Genomic DNA, 26,770 nt, shown 5'->3' with positions numbered 1-26,770 from the left:
CTTCCTGAGTAATCAGGGCCCCGATAGTTATAAGAACGATTATTTAATATCTAAGGTGAGAGTTCTCCGTTATTACCAAATAAAAAATACAATAACTGACCAATGAAAATGTCAGCTTTTCTGCTATAAGATGGAAAAAGGATTGTCTCCTTCTGTGACTATCACTAAGATGCAGAAGTAAAATTTTACACCACCACGCCATGAATCATTGAGCAGAGGGGTAACCCTAAGTAATCCCTGTACAGGACAACCAGATGTCACTGATGGCAAAGCCCTTTCCTTCCCTCCCTTCCCTTCAACACGTCACCCCTCCTCCCTGTTGTCACTAACCCGTCCCCTCCCCTTACTTTCTCTCCTCTCCCTCCATCTCAACCTAACCTACTCCCTGTGCCCTTCTCCCTACTCCTCCTCTTCTTTCTTTCTGTTTTTGTTTGTTTGTTGTTTGTTTGTTTGTTTTTTCAAGGCAGGGTTTCTCTATGTTATCTTAGCCATCCTGGACTCGCTTTGTAGACCAGGATGGCCTTGAACTCACAGCGATCTGCCTGCCTCTGCCTCCTGAGTGCTGGGATTACAAGCGTGTGCTACCACACAGGGCTTTCCTTCCTTTTCATAACGGAGATTAAACTTAAATGCAGGTTGCACTGGTGCTGAGCGGGCACTCTACCACTGGGCTACCACCTTCCACCCACCAACAGAAGGCTCTTAACTAAGCACTCAGGTTACGCAAAACCCGAGTCCTAACTGGGCAAATACCAAGCTACTGAAAAGACTCCTTATAACACAGTGGTGGCTATTGGTAATACTGTTCTGAAAACAGAAACAAAGCAGGAGACAGTGGGTCTGCACTGAAGTGTCCAAAGCAATCAGCTATGGCAAGGCATTTTAACTGTGGGGGAAAGCTGGACACTCAAAGGACTCTATTTATTTATTTTACCAGAGTATTGAGGAAAATGTCATTCTTTGATACAAGCTAAAAAACCCAGCATGGTTTTAGAATTGCTACTAAAAAGGAGGCCAACCATAAACAAGTGTCTTAGTTACTCTTCTATTGCTGTGATTAAATACCATGACTAAGGCAACTTAACAAAAAGAAAGCGTTTAATTGGGCATACAATTCCGGAGTGTGGGAGTCCCTGGTGGCAGATCAAAGTCACAGCGGTGGGGAGTTGGAGCAGGCCTGAGAGCTCTTGGCTCCACTGCAAAAGGGAGGCCGAGAGAGCTCACTGGAAACACAGCTTTTGACACCTCGAAGGCCACCTCTAGTGACATGCCTCCTCCAGCGGAGTCATACCTCCCCAAACAGGGGTTCCAACTGGGGAACACTTACCAAAGTACCTCAAATTGATGGGGGATTCCAATATACAAACCACCACACAAAGAGCCATCACACGAGGAGGTCATTCCGTTACAAGAGAAGGAACCCAAAAGAAAGACCATGGCACCACACTATCTCCCGAGAGGTGGATTTTGAAGACTTGCCATGGAATTCAGTTTCCGAGCTTAGTGTACATTTGTTCAAGGCACCAGCGGGTGCTAACCAGAAGGCTGAGTGATTTTTTGTGGTTTAATAAAATGGCTATTAGCTCCTGAAGTTAACCAGCAGGGAACAGAAGCTGACTTGACTTGTAAAGGTCTACAGTAAACTAGGGGTGGGGTACAGGACCTGCAGTCTTCTCATTCCCCAAAACAAAGGCATGACACTCAAGGGGGTTTGATGCTGTTTCTGGTTTTGTTCAAAGATACCCTCGTAGTGTCCCAATTGGGAGAGCTACAGCTTGAGCTTTAAAAATTGTTCAGAACCTTTGACAGAATACAGCAAGACAGAATTAACCTAGAGAAAGTACAATGTGCAACAATACCAAGAGATGATAACATTAAAAGGTGATCCTGTATTATTTCTATCTATATCTGAGACAAGGGATGACATATTTGTGTGTGTGTGTGGGGGGGAATCCCACAATGATGGTTAAAAATGAGATTGAAATATAATTGAAACAGTAACTTTTAAAGGACCTGAGTATTGTGTTACCATCAAAGACCGTGAAGGACCCATGTCAAATAAAATGTCCATTCTGAAAGAGCCCAAGGTGACAATGGGCATCAGAACTGTGGGGGGTCTTTCACTCGAGTTATTAATTTAAAGCAGCCCATACAGTAAGCACGCTTCCAATATTAAAGCCAGCTGTTGAGGCTGGGCGTGGTGGCGCACGCCTTTAATCCCAGCACTCGGGAGGCAGAGGCAGGTGGATCGCTGTGAGTTCGAGGCCAGCCTGGTCTACAAAGTGAGTCCAGGACAGCCAAGGCTACACAGAGAGACCTTGTCTTGAAAAACCAAAAAAAAAAAAAAAAAAAAAAAGCCAGCTGTTGACCAAGTATCCCAGCAGAGGGCTGACTTTGAAACAACTACAGCCAGCTTGACCAGCAAACAGGAACAATCTCGAAACATCCCACCATGGTGGCTACCGATGGGCTTTCTGAAGCACATTAACTTGTTTGCATACTGAGTAGAAACCGCAACAAGACTTGGTTTCCATTTCATTTGTTTCTGGCGGGGGGGGGGGGGGGGGCGAGGCGGGGGGAGGGGGGGCGGGGGGGGGGCGAGGCGGGGCGGGAGTGAGAAGCGAGGAAATATTGATGTTTAGTAAGATTTACAAATCAATCCTCTCCCTCGGCAGTGTGCAGAAGTAAACCCACCACAGAGACTGGCTCTTCCCACCTCCCCAAGCGTGCCCAGGCTTTCGGAAGAGTCCCAGAGCGTTCACACCTGGTTTCTGTAAAAGCTCGTAACGTGCTGGGTTTAGTTTAGCTGAAGGGCTGTCGGATTCTAACGTAACTGGACGGATTTGCACAGACCCAGCGCAGCCCTCTGAGGCTTTTCCTCAGATCTGGCCATTCTCATGTCCCAAAGAACTTAAACTGACATAACTTTAACTAGGGAAGGAACAATTAAGAGAGAAGAGCTGGGGGCTGGAGAGGGGTGCGCCATCACGCCGGGCCGCTAGCCACTTTCAGTTGGAAGTTATTTTGCAGCGTTCACCTTCTTTATAGTTTTGCCTAATAAGCGTCTGGAAAAGGTCTAGCTGCTTCTGAAAAGGACAAATTGAAAATATTTTCACCCCAAATATTCAGGAATTTAGTGCTTAGGAACAAGCACAGCTGATTAGCAGACTGGCCACTATATTTTTGGCTAGCACTGAACAGAGGCTTCCCTAATTAGGGAGCATTTGTGTCTTTTGATTTCTGATCCTTGCTTCAAAGTTCTCCCCACACAGCAGGGAGCACTAAGGAAAAGATTAATTTAATCAGAAAGTATTTTTACATGTTCAAACATGCAGAATCAAGGCAGTAGCATATTTTAAACCTAAAATTATTTGGAAAAAAAAAACTGCTTTGAGCATTAAGAAATACTTCCAAAGGTCAACAGGAAAGGAACTCTTGGCAAAGGCAAAAGAAAAAAAATACACTTTAAAAAAAAACTATAGACTAGACAAGTGTAGTGGTGCCCGCCTTTGATGCGGTGCCCAGCATTCGGGGAGGCAGAAGCAGGCATATCTTTGAGTTCGATGCCAGCCTGGTCTACAAAGTGAGTCTAAGACAGCCAAGGCTACACAGAGAAACCCTGCATTGAAAAACAAAAACAAAAACAAAAACTCCTATCTGCCAGTTCCTTACCCCTCCCCGCCTCGGGAGGGGAAAAAAAGCGCAAACAAAACACTTTAGTGAAAAAAACAAATGTTCCAAGATTTTCTTACAGTGAGTTTATACTGACTCAATTTTTTTTTTAAATAATCCAGGAACTAAAGCAACTAAATTAGGTTTTTCCCTTGCCAACGCAATATCCTTGTTGGCCATCTGTTAGCTTTTCTATCATCTTCCACTGAAACACATAAAGGAACATTTACGTGTACACCGCAGGGTTGTTCTGAGATTCAAACAGATGCGCACTTACACCAGCTCTCCATTCGGAAGCACCCCAGGGTAATTACTGTGCTGACAAGTCAAGTCACAACACAGGTATCCAAGGCACAGTTACACGTCTAATCTCTTATGTCTGCACAAGTCACAATATTTAAAAATAATTTCCCCTTTTAAAAAAAAAAAAGATTACACTTGGCTTTTCTGGTTTCTCTTTTCTGAAAACTTAAAAATTTCAAGTCACAATAAAAAAATATGGCTTTACTGTGGATATTACGTTCTCACACACTCTGGTGCCTCACCTCTGACCATGTCCCCTGGATGGGGAGACCTGATGGCACTCAGAGGAAGGATAGCAGGTTACCAAGAAGAGACTTGATACCCTATGATCATATAGAGGGGGAGGTAATCCCCCTCAGGAACTGTCATAGGGGAGGGGAATAAGGGGAAAATGGGAGGGAGGGAAGAATGGGAGGATACAAGGGATGGGATAACCATTGAGATGTAACAAGAATAAATTAATAATAAAAAAAAAAATGGAAAAAAAAATTCAAAAAAAAAAAAAAAGAAATGTGGACTCGACACCCTGAAATCACAAGCTAAAATGAGTTCTTCCTCTTTTTTTTTTGTTGTTGTTCAATGTTCACAGAAAGAAAAGACCAACCAGCATGTGTATGAAGTTTTTAGTTATATAAAACAGGCATTCTGTTACAGTACAGAAAAAGAAGAATAGCTATGTAGCCCAGACAGCCTTTGCAAATTCTAGAATTGCCAATTTTTAGATATGTGTCCTTATTCCATTACTCAATCTCTCTCATCTTTAGTGTTCTTATCTGGCAAATGGGGAGAGTTATGTAAAAACTTGATCACTAAGAGAGCTATTATAAATGAAATAAAAATGAAACAAAACATGCCAGTATCATTCTCTGCATATTGTAAATTTCCAATAACTAGCAACTTTATTAACTTTATTAAGAAGCTTCAAGTCGAAAGAAAGCTTATCTTGGAATAAAAACCGTATCACTTGTTTGAAAAAAAAAATATGGCTTGGCTGGATTGAGAGTTTACATTTAAGTTTTCCATTAAAAAAAATCGTGGGGAAAACGTATAAAGGCTAAATCTATACTACCGCCTATCAGACACATACACATTCCTTCTAAAATAGGTCAAAGTTTAAAGATATGAAAAGTTGGTTACTGATTAAAGAGAAAAAAATTTCCAGAGTGTCATTAGAAACTCAGAAACTCTGAGGGTTTTGAAAGCCATACTTTATAGGGCTTACTACAGGACCTTCTGCCTCTACGAACTTGCTGAAGAAAATGACGACGTCCACACTTCTCCATCTTTTCCCCCTTCTCCCCTTTTTCTAAGACGGGGGTCTAATACAGCACGAGCTGGCCTTGACCTTCTGACCATCCTCCTGCCTCAGCCTCCCAAGTTCTGTGATGAAAGGCATGCCCCACTGTGTCCTGGGCATTGATTTCTTAATTAGGACCCTGGTTAAGGCCACCTCCGTTCAAGGCCAGCCTTGTAGCCAGCGCCTCTCGTGTCTCAGCTGGGCCCTCACATGTACAAGCCCTACAAGAAAGGTATTAAAGTTACGCCATCCTCACTAGGATGGCATCTTCCATCTCTCTCTCTCTCTCTCTCTCTCTCTCTCTCTCTCTCTCTCTCTCTCTCTCCCTCCCCCCCCCTTTGGTTTATTTGAACAAATGAAAGCCACAAAAATTCTAAACTCCAAAAGAGGGCACAGTCAGGACCTTTCTCTGTTATCACACGTCTACTTCAGAACAGGGCGTGGCACCTAGCACAGGAGCCACAGAACCGCCTGCAGGGTGAATGAACGGTGGTCCTAGGGGCCCTTCTGTAGCCTGCTAGGCAGGGAATTCTTGGTTTGACTCTGTGGTATTAAAAAGTTGGGTTATTACCACGCTTTGCCACTTGACAGGTAAGATAACTAGTGGTCAATTAACCTTCAAAGACCTCAGTTTCCTTATCCACAAAATGGGAACGAAGGCTAGAAGGGCCACGGTGTGATGAGAACACTGGGCGAATAAAAAGCACCGCGGGTTTCTATAATTGATCACATTAAATCGTTTGGCATCATTTCCAAATCTCTGGGCAATAGTTTATTGTTAGAGGGCTTATTTGGCTTATAAAACAAAAGGACAACTTCGATAATAACAGAAGATTGCAAGCGTCTTTTCTCCAGTGTTCCTAATTGCTCCACATAAATTGTACATATTCATATCTATACGTTCTCACTTCTGGGTGCTATGGCCAAAATTTCTTTCACTCTCTAGTCTGAGGCTTTACCCACTTTCTTTACGTTAACAGTTATTTTGAGGTCTTTGATACTACTGTCCTCTCCACAGGCTTTCCTGCAGAGCCCACCCAGGCAAAGCTGAAATGAGCTCCCTCACATGCAGAAGCAGAAGAAGCCCTGTTCCTCAGGATAGCATGCCAGCAGCGAGTCTACAGCAAGGGTTCTCAACCTGTCAGTTGCCACCCCTTTCACAGGGGTCACCCAAGACCATCAGAAAACACAGATATTTACACTACGGTTCATAACAGTAGCAAAATTTCAGTTACGAAGTAGCAACGACAATTTTGAGGTCGGGGGGTCACCACCACATGAGGAGCTGTATTAAACGGTCGCAGCGTTAGGAAGGCTGGGAAGCACTGCCCTAGGGAATCCAGAGTGCACAGCTGGGCACGAGGCAGCTGGAGCGCGGGGACAGAGCATCCTTCCTTCCTGAGTCCAACTTGTGTTTCAAGGTCTATGCCAGTGTGAACACTTCAATTAGGTGAGTTATCTCCCCACGGAAATACGAACCAAAATGATGGGGTCAGCGTGTATTAAGGGACCACCTTAAAAACGCTCTCTACAAAACTGCTTATTATGCTAATCAAACGCCACTATTTATAATATTGTGACAAATTCACTGAATTTTATTTCAAAGGAGAAAAAGAGTAATTCCTTGCCAATGTTGGGTCAGATCGGGTATAAAGCTGTCTTTTACTGCAGTGACCTCTTAAAAGCTGCAGTTCTCAACTGTAATCCTCATAGCATTACAATGCTATCCTGGATTCTTGGAAAATAAACCCCTCCCTTTTCCCTACCCAGGCCTTCAAACCCTACGCATTTTTTTTCCCACGATGGGTCCCTGTGTTGAGCACTGAGCCGGAAACAGAAAGGACTCTCAGCGGCCCCAGCAGCATCCTTTTATTAGAAGTCATAAACAGTTCTTGCTCAGCAGTAAGGTTACACCTCATACGATTACAAGTTCTCACAGTTGACCTGTGGGCAGGCCGGAACGAGGCTGGACAGCCGGTGGCACGCACGCCAACGCTGTCACTTACCTTTCACCACTCTCTCTACTACAAGTTCTAAACAAACACCTCTGAGCTGTTCCTCCTTTCCCACCAGACTCCCCAACTCTCCAATTGCCCACTCCGGTCTGTATTTAGCCCAACACCTTGTATATTTATAAATACCTAATACACACCTGGTGACCAAGGACGGCAAAAAATGGAGTGCGCAAGGGCAAAAACAAAACAAACAAACAAACAAACAAAAAACGTAAACAGAAAGCAGAAAGCACTGGGTGCCTAACAGGCAGGTGTATGTCCTCACTAATGGTTAGACAGGTAGCCATTTTCCAGGCCCAGGACCTGGTACCGCCTGTCCTCATAGGTTTTTTGTTTTTTGTTTTTGTTTTTTTCCTACTTTAGGGTTTGGTCTAAGCTACCTATTCTGAGGGAAGAATTAAATGGGAGGCTGAGGTATGTTCCGGACATGTCGTAGAGAGGGCAGGAGGTCTGTGGCTAGACTTGTCCCACACTATAGCCACCTTCCACTAAACGGGCCCTGCTCCTTGTATTGCGCACCTGCCCTGCCCTTTCCCTAGCCCCCAGAGTAAGCAGAAACTCCAAACAGCACCGTAACCCCTCTGCCTGGCTCTGCAGTTGCTCTTTCAGCCTGACCCCTTCACAGCAGGGCTGAGGTGAAGACAAAAGGGAGAGGTGGAAGAGAAGGGCTGTGAAATTAGCCCTGTGCAAATACTCCTGGGGTCAGCAGGGGCTCTGCCTGGGGGGCAGCAGGAGAGAAGTGCACTGAGGAAGGTAGGGCTGGCACAGGGACTTGGCTGACCCACGGAACACATCTACAACAAACTGCTTCCAAACTTAAGACCCCAAAACAGCAAACTTTAATTCCTCTCCGTGGGTCAGTGACCAGGAAGGGCTGGGTGGTGCAGTAGTGGCCCAGGATCTCTCATGGCCTGTTGCTGTTTGGGCCAGATTCTACATTCACGTCTGTGCTCATTCATGTACCGGCAGGCCGACCCCCGCTGGCTTGTCCACTCTTTTACCCACCCGCTCGCAGGGACCTCTCTATAGAACGGCCTTAGTGAAAATGGCTTCCCAAGAGTGAGTGACTGCAGTAAGAGTAAAAGCAAGAGCCTAGGTCTTGGTCGCCTCCCCCCCATGCCCCCTCTATACCCCCCCAAGACAGGGTTTCTCTGTGTAGTGTTGGCTGTCCTAGACTTGTTTTGTAGACCAGGCTGGCCTTGAACTCACACTGATCCACCTGCCTCTGCCTCACAAGTGCCTGGATTAAAGGCGTGCGCCACCACCACCTGGCTAAGCCTGGGTCTTTTTATGCCCAACATTCAACATTCGTGTCGGTCAGTCACCTCATTACTTCCTGCTGTATTCCCTAGTAATGAGTCAGCAAGGTGTGACTCTCCAGAGGCAAAGATTGGGGTGACTTAGTTACTTTTCTATTGCTGTAAAGAGATACCATGGCCACGGCAACTTACAGAAGAACGAGTTTATTAGGGGACTTACAGTTTCAAAGAGCCCATGACCACCAATGGCAGGGAGCATGGCAGCAGGCAGGCGGGCACGGTGCCGGAGCAGTAGCTGAGAGCCGGCATCCCGATCCAAAAACACAGACAGCTAACTGGCAATGGGTTTTTGATACCTCAAGTCCCATCCGCAGTGACACACCTCCTCCAAAAAGGTGACACCTCCCAATCTCTCCCAACCAGTCCACCAACTGGGGACTAACAACTCAAATATAAGAGCCAGTGGGAGTCCTTCTCACTCAAACTAGGGGGCATGTTAAAGGCCGCTTTTCTCATTTAGAAGCTAAGGGGCACCGTGTGATGGCTCAAGAGTCAAGGCTGGCTGTGCCTAGTGCTCAAGGATCAAGCAGAAGAACGCAGGGGGACATTCCTTGAGTCTCTCATTAGCCCCACCCACAGAAAGTAATACACAGGTGCCCTCGGGTGTGGTGTTATGGAAGGCTTATTAAAGATACATCCACTATGGACAGAGAGTGTCTGAAAACACCTTTCAAATAGCAAAATGCAAGGCTGCTTTATTGTTCTTTTCCTAAGCTCTGCCTGGAACACACACTGGCCAGGGCTAAGTCTTTTTTTTCCTCCCCATAAAGTACAAAACAACAATATATCATATGACAGGTGGGAGGAGAGTTCAGTCATTGGAAAGAGTTCTGCAGTGAAATAGAATGAATAGGCAAGCATCCCAGACTTCATTAAATACCGAAAAGAAAAAAATTATTATTGGAAATGATAGATTTCATTAATAACCACAAAAATAAGGTAATTACCTACTGGTAAGTGAACTAAGTCAGGGCCAATATAAAGGCTTCCCAGGGCTGGAGAGATGGTTCAGCAGCTAAGAGCACTGGCTGCTCTCCAGGAGGGCCTGGGTTCAATTTCCAGCACCCACATGGTGGTTCACAACTGTTTGTAACTCGAGTCCTAGGTGGATTTGATGTCTCTTCTAACCTTTGTGGGCACCAGACACAAATATGGGGCACAGACATACATGCAGATAAAACACCACATACGTAAAATTAAGAAAATAATATTAAAACATTTAGAAAAAGTTTTCCAAACAAAGTGCTAAGAACTTTGAAAAAAAATCCCCAAATGTATAAAATAAAAAACCCACACAAATCATAATGATTAAAATTTATTCTCAAAGTAACTCTGCCTGTATCAATAATATCCAGGAAGAATTCTTTTTAGATGACAACACTGCAGAATTATTACCAAGGAAGACTTGGCATTGGAAAAAAGCTTAAGAATAAGAAAGAGATGCCAAAAATGTAGAAAACATAAAAGAATGTGAAAGAAGCCGTGTGTCTAGATGGTAGAGTCAAAACAAACAAACAAAAAACCCCAAAAAAACCACCACCACTACCACCACCAACAAAAAACAACTCCCCAAAAATGACAACAAAAACTCCACACATAAGTATATAAAAGATTGTTATAGAATCATAAAACAGTTGAAAGGTACTTTACAGATGAACTCTTACATTAAGGCACAAGTTTACTTTTTAATAGGCACAACAGATTATGCCGATGGCTCTTAATACAGCAAAATCAGAAGTTAACTGTTGACTGTGGAGGAGCTGCGGTCACTACCTGGCTTACCACATCCCTCACAATACTCTCTCGTTTCTTATACTAATAGATTGTGCATGTGTGCATGTGTGTGTATGTATGTCTGCACGTGCACACATACATGCCAGGCAAGTGTTCTACCACTAAAGTACAACACCCCCGCCCTGCAACTTTTTTAAAACCAAGACTTAAATATAAAAAGTAATAGGTGAGATATGATAAAGTTACATCTAACAGAAACCCAAGAGATCCCCGTAAATATATTCCTCATGTGTTATAGGAATAAAGTAAACTTGACAATCATTTCCAAGCAATGTACTTGGAATAGGATCATGAGTAGGAAAAGTTAATTCTTGTCCACAATATTAAACACTGACTGGGGGGAAAAAAACCCAGCAGGCAGTTAATATGGAATCTAAGAGGAAGATAGGTAACTCCATGTGTTCATTAGACCTTTGGCCTCTGAGAGAAGAGATCCTGAGTCTGAACAGAGGCACTGCGTCTTCTTAGAAAAACGTATCGTGTTATGGAGCAGGGACCGTATGAAGTTTTTTTAAGTACGAGCAGTTTGTAAGAATATGTCATCCCAGTACATGAAAGGCCACCACCACTTGCTCTTAAACCACACCTACCTCCTCATGGGCCTTCCCTGTACATAATCAAGAAGGGAGTGCCCGGTTGGGAAAAAAAAAGTTATAAATATGAGGAAATAAATAGATCCCTTGTCAACGGTGACTCTAGTTTCTACAGAAGTCTAAAATGTAATAAATTGGACCTAATCGTGGGTGCGTCTGACAAGCCTTGAGCTCCAGAAGCCAGAAAGATGAAACCTAGAAACAAGGCTGAGATGGCTCGAGCCAGGCCACACGTGCAAGGACCTGCTTCCGAGGATGCTGTAGGTGACACACGCCATCTTCATTTCATCTCTTAACTGTGGCGCACACTTACATTTGCCTTATGATCCCTCAGTATCAGACACTACACTGTTCGCTTTCAAACTCACCTCATTTAGTCTTAACAATTAAACGTTATTATTTATCTCCCGTCCACAAATGAAAACAACAGCTGAAAAGCTGTCAAAGGTTCTCCCTTCTACTGTACCAGAGCGGCACCCATCCCGCGACCCGGTTAGTGTTCATCTTAGTGGAGTCAGAGTCTCTATTTGTAATTGCTTATTCCTCCTTCTGAGCAGGTCTCAACAGCTTGAGAGAAGAAACTAATGTCCTAGTTCCCTTCTTGACCTTCTGGCAGCTTTAACAAACGGAAGTATCCAGGCTTGGTACTGACAGGGCGTTTGGTTTGTTTAGTTCGTTTGTTTGTTTGCTTGCTTGGAGGCGTGGGGCTCATATAAACCACAGGTTACACCCAATCGTTCTCTGTTGCTGAAGATGACCTTAAATTCCTGATCGTCTGCTTCCACCTCACCAGTCCTGGGATGGCAGGCACAGGCCTTGCTTCAGCCTAGCTTTTCAATATACAAAATGAGAGCTACACACACTTTAGAAGCCTGACTGTTAAAGTCATGAAGAAGGATTCTTCAGTGTGAGCAGAAGCAAAAAATTTAAAGAGGAAATGGTTTTGTTTGTTTGTTTGTTTTTAAGTAATGTAGAGAATGGCACAAATCCCTACAATAAGGCAAGCAGGGAAGAGCTCTGTACAGGGTCAGTCACAGTCAAGGGATACCCACAAACCAGCTAAGAAAACAAAGATGGCCCTGTCCAGTGTATGAGCTTGATATAACAGAATACACACACAGACACACACAGACACACACACACACACACACACACACACACACACACACACATATAAATGTATACACACACACACACACACACACACACACATATATATATATATATACTAGTTCTATGATTTACTGTAGTGAAATTTTGATCTGATTTTTGATTTTGATCTGACTAAAACTTTCTTGTCCAGGTTCTGAACTAAGAATGAAGATCAGATTGGGCCTTTTAAATCTTTTTTATTATTTAATAATAATAATATTATTATATTATATATTATATAATATAATAATAAAATATAATATTAATAATTATTTAAATATTTTTATTATTATTATTAGTAGCAGTGGTGATAGTGCATTTGTGAGTGTACATGTGTGAGTATACGTATGTACATGTACATGTGTGCGTGTGGAGGGACACGTGTACCACAGCACCTGTGTGGAGGTCAGAAGACGACTTTCGGGAGCCAGCCCTCTCCTTTGCTGTAGACTCCAGCAACTGAACTTGGGTTGACTGGCTTCCATGTCAAGCTCTTTACCAGCTAGGCCATCTTGTCAGCCCCAGATCGGATCTTCTGGTAAAGAAAATAGATATCTGCTGCTGACAGCAGCACAAATGGCCAATGCCAAGGTCTGCTACACATATGCTAGAGAAACCAACTGTTCCTTAGGAGATGGCTTTATGTGGGGCCTGCTCATTTTCCAACATAACAGATTGATTTGATGGGCTGAATCAAGGAAGAGACAGAAATGAGGATAAAAGTCACACAACTTCCAAGTCCATTTTGTCCCTATTTTATCTTCAGGGTACCCCCTGATAAAAGTTAATTCCTAATGAGCCAGGTGGTGGTGGTGGTAGTGCAGGCCCTTAATCTCAGGACTTGGGAGGTAGAGGAGGGCATATCTCAAGGCCAGCCTGGTCTAGAGTAAGTTCCAGAACATCCAGGGCTACATGGAAAAACCCTGCCTCGAAAAATCGATGATGATGATGAAGAAGAAGAAATTCCTAATGTGGCATCCTTACTCTACAATAGAGTTCCCAATGACCTACTGACTTTGACCCCAGGGACATGTGGCAATGTCTGGGGACACGTCAGAACTAGTAATACGTAACACCACCCACCTGGAATGCTTCTTAAAATCATACAATTAAGGCAGCTACCCCACAACCCAGAATCATCTGATCTCTAAGGCCACCCGTGCCAAGGTTGGGACATCTTAGCCTACAGTGCCCACTGGCACAAATCTAAGCTGTAACCAAGGTAATCTCAGACAGCATCTGCCACTTATTAAGCTGCTTCTAACAGGTGAAATGCAAGCTCAAGGCCAGCTCTACTAATACATTTAATTCTTAAGAAAATCTTCTGGTGTGCTATTTATTCCCATTTTGCAAAGATAAAGAGGTAATAACTCGCCCACAGCCCTCCACAATATATAACAAGGTTTTCATAATGCCCACCATATTGCCATTTCCCAAGCCAATAGCTCTCATGTGCAGTAGAAGCAGTCAAAAGCATCCTAATTGTAACGCCTGGGACAGTAAATCCAACACCTGAGACGGAACATGTAGGAGCAGCAGAGAGCTCCAAGAAGGGGGTCCCTGAGGTAGTCATAGGATTTACACTTGTTACTTGCAACTCCTTGGTACTTCCTTATTTTAGAAAAGTCAAGGGAACAGTAAAATGGCAAGCTTAGTGGTGTTTCGTGAAGTTAAAATGTCTGTAGAGGGAAAGTAGAATCAATAAAGCACACGATGGTAAAGAGACAACGCGCATCACTGCTACATTTATAAGTGATCTTTACGATCATCAGTTGATCCTTTCATGCCACAGCAGGGGCCTGGAGAAAGGCCATTACATAAAGGTGATTTGTTCAAGGCCACGATGCTGTAGCCGTGAAAATAACAGGGCTACTGACTAAAAACCACCGGAACGGTCTCCAAAATGAGAAAAAAGAATTTAGCTGAGGTTTACAAAGGACTCGTGGGGTTCCTGACTCTCTCTTTATGAAAAAAAAATTTCCTTATATAATGCCATTGTCACCCCTACCAAGATTCATGTCACCCATCCAATACCAAGCTTTTATCAAATTTCCTTCCTTACAGAAAAAGGACTTATTGGAGTTGGTTTGTTAAATCAGGATCCAAACGGGGATAACACACTTACATCCCTCTTCCAAGTTATCATGGCACCCAGAGCGGCCTCTCTCCCCCCTCCCCTCCACTGCCCCCCCTCCCCTTCCCCCCCAGCCGCCACCCCCCACCCCCCCATCCTGCCGCCAAAGGGGTGACCTCGTCAGGGGACTGACTTACAAGGTTATCGGCTTTACAGGGTGCCCCACATCCCAACTCCGCCTATTTACTTACTTCCTTGTGTCGTAATTTAACTGGTTCTTTCATCCCCTGTGTTTTCGGCAAATGAAAGTAGCTTTAGAGCTCAGGTCTCTCTTTTCCTAACAGGAATGCTGTGAGGAAGGTACCGTTTGCTTCATATTCGCGACATCAAGAGGCTCCCTTTGTCCCACTTTTAGCCTTGCCACGCTTGATTAGATGCTCAAAGGTACCAGCCTAAGATCTGCATTCACCTTTCACCTACAGTTTACATCTACTTGTAACCGTTCTCCTAATCAGTTTTCATGATGGCCTCTAAGTGGTGACTCTTGAATTTAAAAAAAAAAAAAAATTCTACGAGTTCAAACACTGTGCCTCACCAGCTGAGTCTAATTGGTTTCTCTGAACTATAATTTGTACAAGAAAAGCAGGACAACTCTTTTTTTTTTTAACCCTCCAATTTTCAGAATAAGAAGCCGGTGCCCTGGTTACATCCCATAGAGTTTGCTTCTGACAAAACTTAGCAGACGGCAGTATCAAAACACATTTTTATAGAACATTTTAACAAAAGAGAAGAGAGACTGTGAGCAACCTAACTAAATTATAAAGGGAGTCGGTTCGAACTTCACATTTGTCCAGTGAGATCAGAAGCCCAGAGCCTGGCACAGTCAAGGGACCCAACAGTTTCTGCTCAAACCTTGACTCCTGACAATCAAAGCCCTGTCCAGAGCCCGAGGATCTGCAAAACAAGGCAGAATCTACCAGTTCTCCCGACGCAACCCAGAGGCAAATGTCAAGCGAAGATCTGACTCCTCGTCTCTTTTCTTTCTGTGGTGCTTGCTTCGGGTAGAACCCAGGGCCCTGTCTAGGCTGGGCAAACACGCTGCTGTGGAGCTATTCCCAGCTCCCTGACCTTTTCAAAAAGCTACATTCACAGTCAGAATTGTCTGAAATACCCACAAAGGTGGTTGTGATGAAAACAAACGTGGTTTCTGTTTCCTTCAGGGGGAAAAAAAATGAGATGAAAAGCAGGAAGCCATAAATTATAAGATGATAAAATCCCAGCAGCTGGTACAAAGCCAGCACGCATGTGTAAAGCGCAAAACCGAAGGATGTCAGGAACCCACCGACGCCGGCCGGAAACTAGTAAGTCAGCAGTTGAAGATGGCGCCTCATCAGGCAGACACAACCGAAGACAAGGGGACCTGAAAAGCACACACCTGGTAAAAATGTAGCGAGGCAGTCAGTCAACAAAAACGCAAGGGGGCATGGTTCTTTTCAAATATTCATTTCTAAACATGCCTTTAAAATCTAGTTATTTAAATAAAGATGTAGGCTGGGCGAGGTGGTAGAGGTCTAAAAAACTAACTCTTGCGATGATGGACACATTGTTGAGACCAGTCTGGGGCTCTGTCTCACATACATACATACATACATACATACATACATACATACTACACACACACACACACACACACACACACACACACATACACACACACCGCTTGTATGAGGGAACATTTTCACGGTAACACAGGGAGTCAGGCTGAGGGCAACTGCACTAAAAACAAAAACAAAAACCAGTTGGCCTGCCCTGACACATTTCTGTACCCCGACTCCACCCCCTTTTATATAAGGACATCTACCTCAACGATAACTAAGCCACAGCCATGAGAACCTATGTCCCGGTAAGAACAGGTCACCTGTGTCAAATAAAGCCACTTATTTGAGTACACTTAACTGAATACAAGAAAGCTCTCGGGCGGGGAATGTAGCAGAGCCATTACAACGTATGAACAGCCAGGAGTCTGACTGGAGACACTGACAATCCTGCTACAACCTCTCAAGCTGCCAGGAACCCAAGCCTTTCCAGCACTGCTCTTCAGCTCTGTCCTAGATTTACTCCAGGCATCCTTGCCACACTCCTGGCTTCCCGCGCACACCCCAGGTGTTAACCCTGACACACTACAAAAGAATATGTCCTACACACAGGACACTGTCCTAGAGTTCAATTTCCAGAAAGCCTGACTTGTGGAAACAAATGGACTTAACTCAGAGAGAGGGTGAATTTCCTCGTTCCCATTTCTTATTTTTGGCTAATTCTCGAATCCAATCCCCTTCCCCCAGCAAAAACTCCACTCAATGGGCTCCTCCGCGACAGTAGGGGGCGCTGCAGGGTTTGCAGCGGCTCTACTCAAGTCCCTTGCATTCTCGCTCGCTGAGTCGAAGGGGAAGATGCTGTGAGCTCTAGATTCTAAGTGGAAAAGCTGGTCCTACCCCTTCCTCAGCTGCCTTCCTCCAGGGGCCTGAGTCCAGGAAGCCGGAAGCGTTGCGCCTGAGGACAGAGGCATGGCTCCTGCTGGCCTCCTGGTCTTGCTGCTGCTTATGCTGGGTGAGCCCCAGGGGCAGGGCCAATAGGAGAGAAAAGGAGAGGTTTCTGACTCAAGAAGGCACCATATGATAACGTCATATGGATGTTACTTGTGAGTGGCATCGGCTAAGAAACTCCTGCGAGGTTACTGCATACACGCCAGTGCTTTAACGTCCGTGGTTAGACAAAGCCATAAACAAAACTAAAGTCCTTCTCTTCATGGGACTTATAGTCAGGGCACGTATGGAAAATGTAAATTGTAAAGCACATTAATGGGTAATGTTACGAAAGGAAAGGGGCATCTAAAGTTCAGGGACAACAAAGGCCTGTAATCCCAACATTCAGCTGAGGCAAGAGGAAAACACGTTTGAGGGCAGACTGGGCTACATTTGTGAGTTCTAGGCCGACCTAGCCTACACAACACAAACAAAAATAACAAAAAGGGGGAAAGGGTGCCAGGTTTGTCTAAAATGGCATCTCTAAGAAAGAATAATTTGAGCAGATACTTGAAAAAGACTGTCTAACGGCTCAGTGGTGAAGCTTTTGGCTAACGTGTTCCAGCCCCAGCAACACAAGGGGTCGCCCAGGTATTGCTGCAGGGATTCCCCTGATGAGAAAAGGCCAGACACAGAGACACAGGCACACAGACACACAGGTAGAGGAAACGAGATACATCTGGCAGAATAAATAACTTGTTCAGTTACTTCTTTGGCCCACGGTTGATTAACAGAAGGAAAGGTATGCTGTCAGCTGCAAAGAGGAAAGAGGTAGCAAAAAAGATACATAAATGTTGTACAGTGACAACTCAGTCACTCTGTAAATTTCAGCCTTACCACCTACCATCTGGGAAGATTTCTGTTTAGCAAGTATTAACGACATGGTGTGTTTTCTGTAGGGTCCTACCGGAGCTCTTTTGCTAAAAAGAAAAACTTGCAATCAGGTGAGTCGTCTCCACTGGGCCTTAGGAATGCTGGGTTTGAAAATTGAGAGTCTGGAGGCATGGCTCAGCGGTTAAGATCACTGGCTGCTCTTCCAGAGGTCCTGAGTTCAATTCCCAGCACCCATATGGTGGCTCACAACTGCCTATAACTGGAGTCCCATGGGATCTGATGCCCTCTTCTGGTGTGCAGATGTACATGTAAATAAAGAATCCATATACATAAAGCACATAAATAAATAAATCTTTATTTTAAAAAACCCTGAAATTGGGGAGGGCAATGAGTCTTAGGGAGGGCTTAGATCCTAGAAAAGGATGAGATGTGAGCTTGGGGACAATGATAAAATGGAGACAGGAGATTTGAACAGAGCTCTCAATCTGCACAGTGCCCCTGCCCTTCTTTGTCTAGTGTGTGGACGCCCTGTGTACTCTGGACGCATTGTGGGTGGCCAAGATGCTGCTTCGGGGCGCTGGCCTTGGCAGGTCAGCTTGCGGTTTGAGCAGACCCACACTTGTGGAGGTTCCCTCGTCAGTGAGCACTGGGTACTGACGGCAGCACACTGCATAGAAAGGTGAGTAGTAGCTGGGAGGTGACGCACAGAGGCGTCCTCTGTAATGGTTGGATGGTGTCATGGGAACAAATAGACCAGCACCCTGATGTGGGGCAACAGGGAACCCCACATCACCTTAGAATGAACACAACCAGGGGACAGCTTTCTCAGAACCACTGTGTGACAGAGCACCACATGAAACTGGTTCTTCACAAGAGACTCCAACTCAGTAGGAGTGAGCTACAAATAGCCTTGGTCAAGCTCTGAGATGATACAATCTCATCTTGACGGAACAGGGAGGGGGGACCTGAGGCAGAGGCAATTGCTAGGTCACCCCTGACCCAAAGACTCTGGAGACACTATTATTATTATTATTATTATTATTATTATTATTATTATTATTATTATTATTAATACCATAACACATTATAGCAACTAATTGTGAAAACAGCAGATAATTAATATGCATAGAAGTCAAAACAATAGGCTTTTCCATTACCAACCGTGAAAACTCAGGAAAATGGTATACTGACTTCAAAAATGCTGAGGGAGAGTTTCTTCTTAGCCTAGGCTTGTATATTCTGCCCACATACAAACTATGAATTGATAGGTTATAAACAGGCATTTACAGATAAAGTAAGCCACAAAAAATGTTACCACCCATGTGTATGGGCAGGGAAGAACAGGAAAATCATAAATATTATAAAGGTAAGTCTAAGATGACATCAGGTAGAGTAGATTAGAACAAGGCAGAGGCCCGAAACGGGGGTGTGGGTGGGGTGGGGTGAGGTGGGGGAGGTGACTAGCAGACTGCCTGACAGGCCCGCACACACTGAGGACTTTATATTTCTAGCAGAGAGTTTGGGGACAATTGATGGACTTGTGATGCACGTATCGAAACTAAGAAACCAGCACAAGGCTACATTATTAACTTCAGGAAAAGCAGAGGGCTTTCTGAGAAATGCAATCACTAGAGCCAGTCTAAGCTGTAGTGCAGGAAGTTCACACGGTGATAATAATTTAAAAAAAAAAAGGGGGATCTAACAGAAAGCAAAGGCCATGTCGGCTAGGAGGAGGAGTGAGAACCAAGCAGGACAGAGGCTTAAAGACCATAACCCAAATCAGCCCAGCGAGGAAAGGGTTTATTTCTGCTCTCAGTTGTAGTCCATCACGATGTAAAGACAGGCCAGGAACTCAAGGCAGCAACTGAGACAGAGACCATAGAGAAACCCTGCCTACCGGCTTGTTCCCCGTAGCTTGCTCAGCCTGCTTTCTTAAACCACTAAGACCTGCCCAGGTGGCACACTCCACAGCACTCCGGGCACTCCCACAGCAATCATCAATTGAGAAAATGCCTCCAGAGACTTGCCTACAGACCAACCTGATGGAGGCGTTTTCTCAGCTGAGGCTCCTCTTCCCAGATAATTTCAGGGGAAAAAAAAAATCACAAGGACATGGCTGGACAGTGATATGTTCACCTTCTAATTAGGAACCCAAGATCCAAAAACATTGTGACACTCGTGTGTGTGTGTGTGTGTGTGTGTGTGTGTGTGTGTGTTGTCAAAAAAGCAATATACAGTGTTTCTTTTCTTTTTTAAAAAGATTTATGTATTTATTATTGTGTATACAGCACTTTGCTTGCATGTACATCTGCAGGCCAGAAGAGAGCATCAGATCTCATTATAGATGGCTGTGAGCCACCACGAGGTTGCTGGGAACTTAAGCCTCTGGAAGAGGCTCTGAGCCATCTCTCCAGCCCCCCCCCCCCCACCACAGTGTTTCTTAAAAATACCAGGGAAATCCTTAAGGGATAAAAGAGCTGAAAATGGCTGACCAATGGTCTCTCTCTCTCTCTCTCTCTCTCTCTCTCTCTCTCTCTCTCTCTCTCTCTCTCTCACACACACACACACACACACACACACACACACAGAGCCATGGAGAATGGAAGGGGTAGTTGAGAGAAACAGGGACAGTTTGTAGGGCAAATTCTGGCCACCAGCATCTAAGAGGAGACCCCAGGAAGAGGAGACGACAAGAACCAGCCCAGACTAATCTTAGCTGAACACTAACAGAGCCCGGGCCGGATCATCCTTTCTTGTTCAGAGACTCTGGGCTATAGAAGGCCAGCTTGTTCTGATCCGCTGTAGGCCAACACTCCGCTTTTATTCTCTTCAATTTTTTTTTCCCTCATAGGACCTGGTATGCTTATTTATATAGTGTGTGGCTCGGATCCACTGCTGTAGATGACGCAGACACAGGCAAAGAATACTATGTGTCCAGAATCGCCGTCTACCCCAAACGCCACGGTTTAAGCGCAGACATCGCCCTGCTGAGACTGTCTCCCGCGGTCACCTTCACATCTCTCATTCTGCCCATCTGCCTGCCCACTACCTCAGAGCAGCTTACACTGCCGCCTTCTTGCTGGGTGACTGGATGGGGACAAACAACGGGAGGTACAGGAAAGACGCGGGGCTTGTGCAGCCCATAGCCCAGGCAGGCCTTAGCTTGCCAAAGCTACCCTTGAACTCATGGCCCACCTCTTATCTTCCTCCGCTGGGATTACAGGTGTATGGCCATCACATCCGGCTCTAGCTAATATTTTTTCAACTAGATCGAATCAATCTACACAACTTCAGATAAAACAGCTTTTGACATTTACATGTTTATTCACTCCTATCCCTTGCTCAGAGTCTGATTATAGCTGACAGAGCAAATACTAGCGATTTAAACAATTATCTCTCCTTAGGCGACTACTGAACATGACTTAAGTTTGCAGAGTCGCTGTTTTTCTTTTGGCGCGTGTATGTTAACTTGTTCACACCATGCACGCCAACACGTCTCCCCAGAATGAGATAGAGAGAGATGACGGCAATTTATCTGGAAGCAGACAAAGGAGGATGAGAACAATTTTAGAATACTTTGGGTTACCTACATTTTTACTTAATCAAGAGTTATCTGAGTGTCCCTTGATGTAGAATGCTGGGACAAGTGACAGTCCTCAAACAGAAACAACTCAAAGCTATTTTTTTTTAAATTTAATCATCTCAGCAGATCTCTCTGTAAGCAAGTACAGCTGGAAGATGGGTGATTCTTGACTGCTGCCATGGCCACCCTCCGGGCTGGTACCATCTTTCATCCCGTCATTCCTCTGCAGGCCGTCACCTCTCTACCCTCCAAGAAGTGGAAGTGCCCGTCATCTCCAGTAAGGCGTGTGAGCGGCTGTACAACCCAATCGGCTCCTTCATCCCGCAACTGGAGCGGGTCATCAAGGAAGACATGCTGTGTGCTGGCGACACTCAGGCAGGGAAGGACAGCTGCAAGGTTAGTGTCTGCTCTTGAGCCATCCTCCCCACATAACGCCCTTCCTTTCCAGGAGACCTTAATGTGGATCTAAGTTGTTTTTATCTGTAACTAACGATAAACTCCAACCCAAGAAATGATGGTTCTGGTAATAATTCTTGAGCTATGATAGGCAATCACATCTATCATATCTAACATATATCAATATTTATTTCCTTTGTTTTTAAGATTATAATTACATCATCTCCCCTCTAAACCCTCCAATATATCGATCCTCTTCCAAATTCATATATATATATATACACACACACACATATATTTCCTAAATACATAAATGTAATCTGTTCCAAGACCATTTGGTATTCGGTAACCAATTGGTGCGCTCTTCCCTGGGGAAGGCGTGTCTCCCGCTCCCAGCATCCCTTTGCTCCCTGCAGTTCCTTGTGTGGGGCTGAGGCCTGTGTTCTTTCTCCTGTCCACTCTGGCTTGTCTGGGCTTGTCTTTGCTGAGCTCACATTTGGGCAGCTATGTTGGTGAGATTTTTATGGGTGTAGATCCTGACAATACTAGGAGACACGGTCTCACAGCAAATCCCCTGATCCTCTATGACTCTTACAACATTTCTGCCCCTCTCTTCCATAATGTCCCCTAAGCCTTAGGTATGGGAGTGACATTACAGATATGTCCCTTGGTACTAGGCTCCACAACTCTGTATGTTGATTGGTTGTGTTTTCGGTAATGTGGACTTATGTCAACTTTACTCCTTCAAACAAAAGACTATTGCTCTAGACCAGTGAGTCTCAACCCCTCTAATGTTGTGACCCTTTTAATACAGTTTTTTATGTTGTAGTGACTCCCCAACCATAAAATTATTTTTATTGCTACTTCATAACTGTAGTCTTGTTACTGTTGTGAACTGTAATCTAAATATCTGATATGTGACCCCTGTGACAGGGTCATTCAACCTCACCCACCCCCCACCCCCACCACCTGGGGTGGCGACCCACAGGTTGACAACTGCTGATCTAGACCAATGTAGCTACTTGTCATTACATTTTTCAAAACCTGTGATCTTTCATAAATATACTTTGTCCACTTTTAAATTTTTGTAAGAATTATTTCATCATAAAGTTCTCAAAGGGGTCACCTGGAATCCCCTGATCAAGTGTCGGCCGTCACGGTTTGTGGGTGTCATTCAATGGTAGAGACCTGCCTAGCGCATCCATGGGGCCTCGGGTTTGACTGCCAGCACCATAAAACGAGCAACCCACCCAGCCAGTAGGCCCTCACTCCACACAGTATCAGTTTCTACGACTAGGTATGCTAAGGATGGGACTATTTTAGAGAAAACCTCTTAAAGGCAAAGTGTTACTCATTCTCTTCTGAGGATTAAGCCGGGGCTCTGTCTGCTGTTGACCTGTCTCCACTGCCTTGCTAGAGCTAGTACATGTCACCTCAGCGGAGCTGTTCTGAGATAAACATCAAAGAATAGAATATGTTTTAGGTGCACACAGAACATTCCCCAGGACAGACCTCATTCAAAGCAGTAAACTGGGCCTCGATGCAGTTCGGGGGACTGAAATCATAAACAAAGTAGGATCTGTAACAACAACAGAAAAGTATGGAAAACTCAAATCTATGGAAGTTATTAACATGCTCCGACAGAACCAGTGAGCCAGGAAATTACAACAGAAATTGGGAAACAGAAATGAAGTAAAGACGTGTCTTGTGGGTGGCGCTAAAGCAGTAGTTAGAGGGAAATCATAGTTGTAAGTGCCAGTTCTATAAACAAGAGTATCCCAAGTGAAGGACCCAATCTCTGTATGAAAAGCTGTATTAAAGAGCTGCCCAGGCTGTGAGCACTGAGGAGGGAAGGGAGCAAGGGAGAAAGGCAGCCACCAAGGAGAGGGAGATGAGGAGGGGGTGGAGAGCAGTGAGGGGAGGGGACAGTTTACAGGGGGCAAAGCTAGACCTGGAAAAAGAACACAGAAAATAAGGATTTTATTTGCCGAAGCAGACAACTGAAAGACAATACAAAAAAAAAAAAAGTCAACAAAATCAAAGTTTGTTTTAGTATAAAATTGAAAAAAAAAGCTAGACTGTGAAATTAAAAAGAAGAACAAAGTTGGAAGACTCCAACTTTCTGATCCCAAGGCTTTCTACAAAAGGGACGGTAATCCAAACAGCGTGGACAAGCATAAGACCGGACACACAAAGTGAGCTATGTACAGCATTCTGTCTTAAAGCCATTACGAAACAAGGAAGGAAAGAAAACAGGAGGCCAACTACTAATGGCCACCATTATCACTCCTTAGAAGAAACGAGCCCTGAACACAAAAAAGACACCAAGAACCTATGGAAAAAGCAAGGGTAGCATATTACACTGTGTAAGTCTTGCTCTGTAGTGAAAAAAAAAAAAAAGCCAACAAACACCTAATGAGAAACATCACATTAACTTTGCTTTGCTTTTCTCATGATATAACAGATGGATATTTAGAAATGACTAACGTGTTTTTCCGAAGTCCCCGCCAATTTCACAAGCTATGATTCCAGAAGCCCCGTGAACTTGCCCTGAAACAGCGGGGAGTTCCCGTGTCTCCTGGCTGACATGTCCTTCCTCTAGAGCGTCTCACTGCTAAGCTCAGACCCTTCTGTCTCCTTTAGGGCGATTCTGGAGGGCCTCTGTCGTGCTACGTGGGTGGTGTCTGGACACAGATAGGTGTGGTAAGCTGGGGTTTGGATTGTGGTAAAAATCTTCCCGGAGTCTACACCAACGTGACCTACTACCAGAAGTGGATCCATGCCGTTATCTCAAGAGGTCAGGACCAGGCTGGTGGCTGCGGTTGCCTGACAGCTTGTTCCCTACTGTGCTATTTTCTCTGGCTCTCCTGGGATCCTCCAGAGCCATTGACCCTAACGTGATACCAAGACGGTACATGAGCGGATGCTGCTGGGGCCGGGGAAATGACGGGATGGGATGTGTGGAGAATAAGCCATGGGCAGAGAACAGTAGGACTGTCACTGGGTTCCTGGATGACTAGCTTTATGAGTTTCTTTTCAAGGTTCTTGATTTTCTGTGTTTTAGTGGTTGTGCTGCTAACAGCTAACAAATAAGGCTACTATTTCTGTACATGGGTTTTGTTTTTTCTTTTCTTATTTTTGTCCTAAAATAATGTGTTTTACAAGGGAGGAAGGATGCTTTCTATGAATAAATATATTTGTAAAGATGAGTTTAAAAAAATCAGAATAGTGTAAAGTAGGGTCCTCAAGGAACTCAATAAAAGGTCTTTAGATGCATCAGCCTATTCTGTGTGTGTGTGCTTTTTAAACCTCCTCTATTATCCTTCGTTTCCCTGCTAACCCTCTACTATCTCTCAATCTGTAACAAGGAGTGCATATAACTTGCTTGGCTCTTTTAAAGTTCCAGTGTGATTTACTACTAAAAATATTGTTAGGTATGGTAGCACAGCCTGTAATCACAATGCCTGGAAAACAGAGGACAGCAAGTCTGAGGCCAGCCTGTGCTACAATAATGAGTTTGAGGCCAGCCTGGGTTACAAAGCAAGACCTTGTTCAGACCAAGAAAAAAACCTCTGCGCTTAGACGGCAGGAGCTTAGAGCTTAGTCCTTATGTATGGACCATAGTAGACCTTCTCTTTCTTGTTGATTTTCTGGTGTAATTTGATTTTTACGCTTTTGAGCCGGCCTTTATTTCTCATTTGGCTTGTTTATTGCATCTGTGCCTTTTATGGTAAGTCAACTTGCGAAAGTAATTTTTTCGGTAAATAAGTACATTAAGTAGAAAGCGAGTGTGAAAGCCAGGCATGGCACATGCTTGTAACCACAGCTCTTAGGAAGGTGAGGGAGGAGTTCAGGGCACTGGAAGCTACAGGGGCACCGTCTGAAATGAGGAAAAGGGCAAGCAGGACAGTGAGGGTGGACTTGGAAACTTAAGATCCGAGCCAGCAGGACGCCTCCGCAGGGAGGGACACTTGCCACCAAGCCTCTGAGTTCAGCCCTTGGGGACCACAAGGAAAGAACCAATTCCCCAGGAGCTGTCCTCTGATCTCCAGACGCACAGGTGGCACATGCACTCAGCTCCATATACCAAACATATAAACAAACTTTTGAAGACTCACTTAAGCTTTTTAACCCCACCTGTGCATCTGCCACTACAGCGTCCTGACTGCTGTTTCCGTGTCCTTTCTTATGCCGCAACTTTATACCCAACTCCCGACTTTCCACGGTGTCCACACCAGCGTTTTAAAGTAAAAATGCTTTTTAATGCCTGTCTCTCTATTTCTCGTGCTCGAAGCACTTCAAAGGCATCTTGTTTTTTCCGAGACTAAGGAGAAGTCCTCCACAGGGTCATCTACAGAGCCCTCAAATGTGCCCTTAACCTCGGCTGATGTCGATCGCTCTACCTCCCCAGCTCTTCCATCCACGCCCCACCCCCACCCCCGGCCAGCATCAGACTTCTGTGTCTGTGTCCCCTCTCCCTGCTGCTGTCCCTCGCATGGGGAGATCTTACCATGACTTCCAACCTCAAGCTACCCTTCACTTTCTGAAAGAAGCTGTTGTCGGCTCTCCTGACCAGAGCAAATCTTAATACTAAACATTAGCGCAGCAAGATGGAGTCCTCCTTCACAGAACTCAACATGCCTATAACCTAGCACTGCTTTACGGAGCTGTGTAATTACTGTGTCTGTCTTAACAAAACGTGAGGCCTACGAGAGTAAGAATTTTGGTTTTCACCCACAACTGTACCCCAGCCTTGCTAACTATCTTAACAAAAGAATGAAAAACACCCAGCCGAGTTTTGCCTTCCTTAAATCCTCAGCAAGAATTGATTATTTTGTTTACTGAGACAAGTCAGAATCGGATATAATTCTTTTTTTTGGGGGGGGGGAATGTTGAGACAGGGTTTCTCTGTGTAGCCCTGGCTGTCCTGGACTCACTTTGTAGACTAGGCTGGCCTCGAACTCACAGCAATCCATCTGCCTCTGCCTCCCAAGTGCTGAGATTAAAGGTGTTTCCGGATGTTCATTAAGTGAAAGGAGGAAAGGAGGAACTGGCGCTCCTCCTGCCTGGCCATCACAAAGCACAGGGAAGGCTGCTTAGGAAGGAAACGGAGGAGGAAAGATGGACTACCACCAATGGCCATGGTGGTGTAGAAA

General features: G+C 44.7%; 2 protein-coding genes across 6 annotated transcripts in view; one reads left to right on the top strand and one right to left on the bottom strand.

Annotated features, from left to right (window-relative positions):
- SH3D19 (SH3 domain containing 19) overlaps positions 1 to 26,770 on the bottom strand; it is a 157,165-nt gene that overhangs the window by 108,631 nt on the left and 21,764 nt on the right. The gene's annotated exons all lie outside the window — the stretch shown is intronic.
- On the top strand, positions 16,516 to 25,190 carry PRSS48 (serine protease 48). Of its 2 annotated transcripts, XM_084769136.1 has the most exons (6): positions 16,516 to 16,826; positions 17,701 to 17,745; positions 18,152 to 18,314; positions 20,487 to 20,746; positions 21,448 to 21,614; positions 24,258 to 25,190. In XM_084769136.1, exons 1-6 carry the CDS (start codon positions 16,784 to 16,786, stop codon positions 24,513 to 24,515), a joined length of 936 nt encoding a protein of 311 aa, XP_084625262.1. In that variant the 5' UTR covers positions 16,516 to 16,783; the 3' UTR covers positions 24,516 to 25,190. The 2 variants fall into 2 exon arrangements, with proteins under 2 accessions (XP_084625262.1, XP_084625261.1); XM_084769135.1 differs by lacking the exons at positions 16,516 to 16,826; positions 17,701 to 17,745 and having other exon boundaries at positions 18,039 to 18,314.

Source organism: Acomys minous (genome assembly GCF_964271855.1).
Source record: "Acomys minous genome assembly, chromosome: 19".
Taxonomy (NCBI): domain Eukaryota; kingdom Metazoa; phylum Chordata; class Mammalia; order Rodentia; family Muridae; genus Acomys; species Acomys minous.
The sequence above is the reverse complement of the archived record's forward strand: the minus strand, read 5'-3'. Positions and strand labels throughout refer to the sequence as shown.

Excerpts from the sequence above, each read along its gene's own strand:
- PRSS48 (XM_084769135.1), top strand. The coding sequence starts at position 18,058 with ATGAGATGTGAGCTTGGGGACAATGATAAAATGGAGACAGGAGATTTG. Across the intron at positions 18,315-20,486 it reads GCAGCACACTGCATAGAAAG|GACCTGGTATGCTTATTTAT; the intron begins GTGAGTAGTAGC and ends TTTCCCTCATAG. Across the intron at positions 20,747-21,447 it reads ATGGGGACAAACAACGGGAG|GCCGTCACCTCTCTACCCTC; the intron begins GTACAGGAAAGA and ends ATTCCTCTGCAG.